General features: G+C 44.8%; 1 protein-coding gene across 5 annotated transcripts in view; it reads right to left on the bottom strand.

Annotated features, from left to right (window-relative positions):
- Positions 1 to 278: 278 nt before the first annotated feature.
- Positions 279 to 9,058, bottom strand: part of LOC106563289 (mediator of RNA polymerase II transcription subunit 13-like) — a 124,651-nt gene continuing 115,871 nt past the window's right edge. For all 5 annotated transcript variants that reach the window (XM_014128759.3, XM_082958168.1, XM_082958165.1 and 2 more), the window contains exons 23-31: positions 8,808 to 8,996; positions 6,394 to 6,617; positions 5,630 to 5,772; positions 5,176 to 5,334; positions 4,496 to 4,660; positions 3,633 to 3,784; positions 2,996 to 3,160; positions 2,668 to 2,795; positions 279 to 2,399 (exon numbers count right to left, since the gene is read on the bottom strand). In XM_014128759.3, the coding sequence (XP_013984234.3) occupies positions 2,267 to 2,399; positions 2,668 to 2,795; positions 2,996 to 3,160; positions 3,633 to 3,784; positions 4,496 to 4,660; positions 5,176 to 5,334; positions 5,630 to 5,772; positions 6,394 to 6,617; positions 8,808 to 8,996 (1,458 nt within the window). In that variant the 3' untranslated portion in view covers positions 279 to 2,266. The remainder of the gene's footprint in view (positions 2,400 to 2,667; positions 2,796 to 2,995; positions 3,161 to 3,632; positions 3,785 to 4,495; positions 4,661 to 5,175; positions 5,335 to 5,629; positions 5,773 to 6,393; positions 6,618 to 8,807; positions 8,997 to 9,058) is intronic.

The raw sequence follows: 9,058 nt of genomic DNA, 5'->3' as shown, positions 1-9,058 counted from the left end.
ATTGACAGAACAGAGGGAAAGCGTTGAAACATGCTAACAGGCCCTCTCCTCCCTTCTCCTCTTTTCTACTTAAAGGCAGATAGCAGAACATTGATACGCCACACCATTCCAACCACTTGACATATAATCAGTGAGACAACATGCCAATGGAATCAATGTCTGGGACTAATCACACAGGCTGTCTCTGAGTGCTCTGAGTGGGACTGTCCCAAATCATATAAAGATATCAAAAGATTAAAGAATCCAGTGTTAAATAGAACACACACACTCAAAGGGTATTTATTTGTCAAGAGTTTTAATAATTTACTAAAAAAAGAGTGTAAAAGTCACAGATCTCTTCTCCAAGATTGATCTGTCTCATATTCAAAGTGATGGCAGATGTAACAAATTTGCAAACTTGTCCTCTTTTGTACTTTAGTGTACAAGTATTGGCATTACACCCTTGGCTGTATTTGAATGAGACTTCATATGCATATATTTATATTTGAAAAAGCCAGAGCCAAAAAATACTTCATAGGAATCACTTAATATAAAGTAAATCAAACCGGCGTGAAATGTACAGCTTTGAGAAATTCCCAAAACACAGCTGAAAAGTGTATACAAACATGCTAGGAATTGTACAAATAGCAGGGCTGTTTAAGTGGAGGAGCTCAAGAAATAGGCTTTTCTGATGGTTTGCTTGACATCATTTGGGACCACCACTGAAGTAAAGCATATTAGTTAAATATACAACACCCAAGTAACTCTCAAATACATACCGTTGAAGTCTATTGCCTATTTCAAGTTTATTTAGCAGGAGAAGAGAGACACTTTATAAATATATCTTTGCAGTATTAAGAACCTTAACTTAAACTGATTCAATAAAAAGGCTAAAAGTCAACATTTCAATAATTGAAAAAGTTTAAAAGTATAGAACTAAAATGCATTGTCTTTAATAAAAGATGTATACTGTATTTGCCTCTTCAAAAAGAAAGTTATGTATAAACCCCCACCACCATCACCATCATGTGGTTGTTTTAGAGGTAATATATATATATATTTATATACATATATATATTTGAATTTATATGCATTATATACTATGTATAAATATGGCATTTTAACAATTTTTGTTACAATTTCCTTTAAAAGGACAATTTCCATTTCCGACCCAAAGGCGACTGATATTAAATTTGGAAAGGGCCTTGATTCTTTTTCTGTGTTCAAAATGTCGTTTTAAATATTAAAAATAAGTCTCAATTCTTTGCAAATTAATTTTTTTACACTATAAAGATTTGTCAAATAGTATTCAGTGTGTTCATATCTACAGCAATACAACCGTCACTTCCAAAAGTAAGGAAAAAGTGCCATTATCAAATGCTTTTCCCCTCATAGGAAATTGTGTTCTTCACCCTCTTATGAATGTTGGTATGAATTTCATTACTAAACTTTGAGCCATTACAACCAGAGTTCTATACAAATGGGTCACATTGAAGGTAAGAAGCTGCTGTGTTGCTGTGGGCAGTTGGGTCCCTGGTTGTGCAGTGTGGGGCAGATACAGGACTTTTATGCACGTGACTCCCAGGCTCCCATCCTACATGAGGCTTTTATAGCTCCCAGGGTATCACTGTCATGGCTGGTAAGGGACATGGTCCAAATCTTCATGCAGGACCATACTGTAATTCAGTCCAGCCTTTAACATGTCTCCTCCATGGCTTCAAAACATCTTCAGTCTCACAGGAACAAGGTGAAAAGTCCTCCTGTACAACAATGCTGATCTGATAATGACAAGTGTAACACTGAAATGACAATAAAAAGGGCATAGTTGGATATCTCCATCTTCTCTCTCAGGCTGTATGTGCCTTTTCAATGTACAATGGTTGTTGGCACATCACCACATCTTACAAGAGACGTTTTCTAAAGGTAAGAATTGCACTAGGCTGGTCTCACGGCTGACCAAACTGTTCATGTTCAAAAGTCTCTGTACTGTACATAGGCGTTTGTTTGTTTTCCCAACCAAGGACCATCTGTTGTTCTCCGGCCACCATTTTGGCCATCAATCCACTGAAATATGGCCACGATTCGATCACAGATCGCATGATAACACCAGGTGTAAAAGGGGTCCATAAATCTCGTCCTATGCGTTCATTCGTCAAAAGGAAACAGACCTCCAGCGCTCTCTGGTGTCCAGGCAGAGGCATTGCAGGCAGGCAGGCACACATGACCTCAGAGGCCATGGATTGTACAGTACTCAGTTTCCTCAGCTGTCCATTAGTAAGTCCCATCGCTAGAGCATGTTGAGGACGGCATTGTACATCTGTGTGAGCACGGCCAGGTGGACGGGCAGGCAGGAGCGGCGGTCCTGGGTGGCAGGGTTACACGTCAGCCACGAGAGGGCGTTGTACTGCTCCAACACAAACCTACAGCAGGACGCAAGACATGAGCACCAGGGTTTGGGGTTAGAGAACACATAACATGAACATACATCATAGTAGATGAAGTGTCGTCCTCTACAGCCTACACATGATGCAGGCATTCAGCTACTACTTCACCATAGAGGACAAGTCAGTGACAATGACAACCGACGTGTCGGAGTGAGAGAAGAGGAGATGTTGGGGTGTTACACAGTAGGAGAAGGTAGGATGGGATGGGCAGTGAGTACAGGGCATACAACAGAGACTTACTAACCTGAGCACGTCAGAGGTGGTCTTGGAGTCCAGAGGGTGAGGCGTCCTCTTAGTGGTCTTGTCTGAGCTCGTCTGATTGGGCTCGTCTGATTGGGCTGTGGCGATGGAGATGTGGTGGTGTAGCGATGCCTGGAGGGGGAAAACACAAAGTAAGCAGCTGAACACACACACACACACACACACACACACACACACACACACACACACACACACACACACACACACACACACACACACACACACACACACACACACACACACACACACACACACACACACACACGCCCCCCAGAAGCACAACAAAATCAACGAGTACATGGATCCCTTACCTTGAGGAAGAGTGGACACTGGTTCTGAGCCTGAGGGCAGGAGGCCCAGAACCAGTGAGGCAGGCTGTCGGCCTGGGCAGTGGAGACATAGTATCCCAGGGCTAGAGGCTGCTGCTTCAGCTCCTCCGGAGGGTTCTCCCTGGACAGAAGCCTCTCTCCCTGACTCTGGAGGAGCACATGGGACAGACGGAACATTAATACTGGGGGCTGCCAAAGACCAGACCACACAGCTGCTCTATTCTCGACTATAACAGATGTCTGTGTACTGAACATTACAAGTACACCATAGGATTTTAGTTATGGACCATAGCGCCACACCATAACACAGGCAAAAACTCACCCCGCTGAAGCGTAACAGATTCCGTGATAGAAATCTAAGGTCATTTCCGATTGAGCCTGCATACGCAGTGTTTCTCGTGAATGCAATCTCTGCTAAAGCGGGAACATTGCCTTCAAATTTGAATCACACTCTAAAGCTGATTTTCCGCGATACAGATTAAATAGGGCCCTCACTGTTATTTTAAAGCAGGATTCTAGAACATCCCAATGTCCTAAAGGTCATATGGCCACCAACAGTATCAGGAAAAGTTCTGCATAATTCAAATGAATCGAGTCCCAGCCTGGTTCCTGAACTCACCCTGTTATGCTGGAAGTGTGAGCTTCCCCCCATGCCAGAGGGGGAGCCAGGGGAGGGTACGGGGGAGGTGTTGGGGGAAGGGTGCAGGTTGAGAATGTCATGTCCTATGTCATTCTCCAGCTCATCAGGGAAAGGCAGGTCGAACATGTCATCTGGTGACAAACACAGCAGATAGTTTGTTATCTAGTCAGCTATAGACGTACACATGTAACTTGTCATACACAAGAGGTGTAGTCTACACCGTGTAGTCCAGTGTATCGTCTTCTGAAACCATTACGGCAGTGACAGTTCCAAAGGGAGCATGCAAACAATCCTTAGACAATTGTGTACCCTGGTGGGTTTTCATTTTTATCAGGTTTTTGCTTTGGCGGACGTTATTTTTATATTGACACAAACTCACGAATGCAGCTGTTTATGTCAAATTGTTTTGTTTTCTACTTGTAGCCCTGTTTTTCCTGAAAATAAAATGGTAAAACACTTCATTGTGAGGTTAAATATAAGGGCTGGTAATGCGGATAAATGAAGGTTCCATTAATGAAAAGCCTATTTTTGCTGGGGTCTCGGGACTGAGAGGGTTAAAAATAGATGACATATGTGTAGATAAATGGGTAGGCACTTACGTGTGAACTGCACATAATATGAAATCCAGCAACAGCTACTGTAAGATACTGAGTAAACAATACCTAGTTACTGATATTAAACCTGGCGATTTCCAGCTCAAGTATATAGTTTTAGATATTTTTATTGTCTCTAACATCTAGGTTGTATTGAATAACCTTGCATCTAAATACACTCTGCACTATGCTACAGTATGACACCCAGTTAGGGAGTGGCAACATGGAGGTCTAATGTGGAGCCCTTACCGGCGTTGTCCTCTGTGGGGTAGGAGCTGGCGGCCAGCTGGGTGGTGGCGGAGGTGGGGAATACCAGGATGTGGGTACAGGAAGCATCCTGAGGGGTGTTCAGCTGGGACGTCTGCAGGTTGAGGGCCGTGCTGCGACCAAACACCGAGCCCATTGTAACCGCATCTGCACACACAAACAATTTATTATCAATATGTTATGTAAGGTTGCATTGTGATTTACCTCAATAGAGCTTGCGGTGTGTCGGCAAAGAAATCAGTTGAGTGTGCTAAAGTTTGTACTGCTGTGCACAATGTCCTGCAGTGCAGAGTGTCTGTACTGTAAAATCCACTTGGCAGAACCTTGCAATCTCTATTAAGTCTGCATTACTGTGTGCTGTGAAGTGAGCGTGGCAGCTCAAAGTGCTCCCTCAATGTGTGGAAGTGTAATGTGTTCCCTGATTACTACTGCCATCTCTATTAAGATCGTACAACCTCTGTACTGTACTGTGCATTGGGGCTAAACACACTATTACACTGTTCACCTCTGCGTCATAACATGGTGTATCTGAAACCCCAGGGCTCTTAGAGTGAGCTTCTAAAACATCTATTAATTATGTCTGTTCCATTTTTAGATCTGAAAGGTACATTAAACACATCATCAATGGGCCGGCCCAGTGTGCTGATGCTGCTGTTGCTAACCTGGCATCACCACGATGGAGCCCTGGGGCTCCATGGCAACCAGGCAGGCGCTGAGGATGGAGGGGGAGTCCGCGGAGGAGATGCCGCACATACGACACGCCTCCTTCAGCTGGCGACTGATGGAGTGGAGGGAGTGCTCCCCCAGGAGAACGCTCCAGTCTGGAGGGAGGGAGGCATGGGAGAGGGGGGGAGAAGGGAGGAGAGAGGGGGAGAGAGTTAGGTCAATACAGGGAATGGTTCTACAGTCTATTGTCATCTCCTCTGGATCAACTGAAATGATGTGGCTGAAAATATAGAGATTTGAAAAATCTGCCCTAAACAATATCAGTAAGAATATCACCAGCTTCAGCTTAACTTAAAACGTTGTCATGATCCACCTTGGAGATTTCTACAGCAAACAGCAAGGACAATGAGACAGAGTTAGGCATTCTATACTGTACTATACTGAACTCACCTTTCAGTTCCCCGTGTCCTAGTCTGCCCAGCCGACCAATCACGATCCTCCATGGCAGTGAGGTCATCTGGATGATGCCAACACACCAGTCCCATAACTTCTGCAGCCCCATCTTCCTGGCCGAGACCTTGGGCCGCCGCACTCTGAAGAGGAGCAGAGAGAGAGGAGAAGAACGTTTGGTAATGTCTTCATAGCATTACCACAGCATAACCTGTATTAATTCAACAACCAAATAGGTGCATGCTATTCTCCTGCAGATTGCGAAATGCTACAATAGTGTCTGACTTTACTCAATTTAATATAGACTAGCATACTATGAAGACACAATGAAGGACAAAAAAGCCCAGTGTATGTTTCACATTATCACAACTAGCACATTATCATAACTAGCACATTATCATAACTAGCACATTATCACAACTAGAACATTATCACAACTAGCACATTATCACAACTAGAACATTATCACAACTAGCACATTATCACAACTAGCACATTATCACAACTAGAACATTATCACAACTAGCACATTATCACAACTAGAACATTATCACAACTAGCACATTATCACAACTAGAACATTATCGCAACTAGCACATTATCACAACTAGCACATTATCACAGCTAGAACATTATCACAACTGGCACATTATCACAACTAGAACATTATCACAACTAGCACACACCTCTCCATAAATATCCTCCACTCTCCCAGGCCCTGAGTAACTGAGTGACTGAGTGACTGACTGATTGACTGACTGTACCTGTTGGGCACGTCGATGTTGATGATGCAGGTCTCCAGTAGCTCTCCCTGTTGGTCGGTGCAGGAGACCAGGATCCAGCGCTGGTCGTGGGACAGGCAGTAGCCCACAAACAGCACGTTGTACCTAGGAGGGATCTCTGCCCACACCTCCCCTGGCTCCGGCATCTTGGCACGGGTAGGACCTAGGATGTACGGGGGAGAGTAGCCCTGTAGAGGGCTGGGGTGCTGGGGAGGGGACAGGGGGAGAGAGAGAGAGAGAGAGAGAGAGAGAGGGAGAGGAAGCGAGTGGGATTATGAGAGAGTTGAAGTGTTTATTTACAAGTTAACCCAATGAGTCCCACCGGATTTCTAACCCCTTCTAAACATTGTGTGTGATACCAACCATAAGTCTGTGTGATTACCGGGGGCTGATTACTGGGGGCTGATTACCGGGGGCTGAGCTAGAGTTGTGTTTGTGAGACAAGGGCAGATCCCGAAGGGGCCTGGGGCCGAGTATTTTATACTAAATCTGTAGAGTCCAAATGGTTTGAGCTACAAACTACTAAAAGCTATCTATGAAAAGCTGAGACTCATGTTCAACATTCTACTCTATGATGCTCACAAGCTACACAAGAGTGGTTAGAAGGTAAGGAAGGGGTTATTCTACATAGATCATAGGAAATCCCAGGATAGTGTCTATAGTACTGTAATTAGCTCACATAGTTGCTGTCAAACTCCAAACACTTGTCACTGACTAGTTGAACATTCATTTCCCAGTGAGCAAACAATTTCTCTACTTACAGCATTCATATACATTCATTTTTATAAGGTTTTTGCTTTGGCAAACCTTATTTTTATATTGACATTTGCCATTAAAACTCACGAATGCAGCTGTTTATGTCAAGTTGTTTTGTTTTCTACTGGTAGCCCTGTTTTTCCTGAAAATAAAATCGTAAAACACTTCATTGGGAGGCTAAATATAAGAGCTGGTAATGCGGATAAATGAAGGTCAGATAAAGACGAAAAGCCTATTTTTGCTGAGGTCTCGGGACTGATAGGGTTAAAAATAGATGAGAGATGTTTAGATAAATGGGTAGGCACTTATGTGTCTAAAGCCTGTGTCTGTTTAAATGGGTGTCCATGTCTCAGCCCCCGGTAATCAGCCCCCGGTAATCACACAGACTTATTGTTGGTCTCACACACAATGCTTAGAAGGGGTTAGGGGTAGCAACACATCTGCCACGCTGATCCTCAACACTGGAGCCCCTCAGGGGTGCGTGCTCAGTCCCCTCCTGTACTCCCTGTTCACCCACGCCTGCATGGCCAGGCACGACTCCCACACCAGAAATTAAGTTTGCGGACGACACAACAGTGGTGCCAGAATAACAACCTATCCCTCAACGTAATCAAGACAAAGGAGATGATTGTGGACTACAGGAAAAGGAGGACCAAGCACGCCCCCATTCTCATCGACGGGGCTGTAGTGGAGCAGGTTGAGAGTTTCAAGTTCCTTTGTGTCCACATAACCAACGAACTATCATGGTCCAAACATACCAAGACAGTCGTAAAGAGGGCACAACAAAGCCTATTCCCCCTCAGGAGACTGAAAAGATTTGGCATGGGTCCTCAGATCCTCAAAAGGTTCTACAGCTGCAACATCGAGAGCATCCTGACTGGTTGCATCACTGCCTGGTACGGCAACTGCTTGGCCTCCGACTGCAAGGCACTACAGAGGGTAATGCGTACGGCCCAGTACATCACTGGGGCTGAGCTCTCTGCCATCCAGGACCTCTACACCAGGCGGTGTCAGAGGAAGGCCCTAAAAATTGTCATAGATCCCAGCCACCCCAGTCATAAACTGTTCTCTCTGCTACCGCATGGCAAGCGGTACCAGAGCGCCAAGTCTAGGACCAAAAGGCTTCTCAACAGATTTTACCCCCAACCCCTCTTTTACGCTGCGGCTACTCTCTGTTTATCATCCATGCATAGTCACTTTAACTATACATTAATGCACATATTACCTCAATTAGCCCGACTAACCGGTGCCCCCGCACATTGGCTACCCAGACTATTTGCATTGTGTCCCGCCACCCACCACCCGCCAACCCCTCTTTTACGCTGCTGCTACTCTCTGTTCATCATATATGCATAATCACTTTAACTCTACCTACATGTACATATTTCCTCAATTAGCCCGACTAACCGGTGCCCCTGCACATTGACTTTGTACTGGTACCACCTGTATATAGCCTCGCTACTGTTATTTCGTTTTTTTTTGTATTTCTTTACTTATCTATTGTTTACCTAATACCAATGTTTTACTTAAAAATTGCACTGTTGGCTAAGGGCTTGTAAGTAAGCATTTCACTGTAAGGTCTACACCTGTTGTCTTCGGCACACGTGACAAATACAATTTGATTTGATTTGAAGCCTTACCTCTGGGCTCTTGAGCACAGATTCCAGGGTGGAGGCGGGGCCGAAACCGGTCAGAGACTTGATGTGTGTCTTTGTGGGTAGGAGGCGTCTGCACTGGGAGTAGGCTGAGAAGGCCAGGGAGCGCAGGTGCTGCAGGTACAGCGGGCTCTCACCACTGGCTGGCTGGAGCAGGTACTGACAAGGCACCACCTGGACAACACATAGGGAATGAATGAACACTGGTATGAGAGCAGCTTGACCTGGGCAGATAT

This window comes from Salmo salar, chromosome 11 (assembly GCF_965601325.2).
Source record: "Salmo salar chromosome 11, fSalSal1, whole genome shotgun sequence".
Lineage (NCBI taxonomy): Eukaryota > Metazoa > Chordata > Actinopteri > Salmoniformes > Salmonidae > Salmo > Salmo salar.
This window is presented reverse-complemented; position numbering and strand designations above follow the sequence as displayed.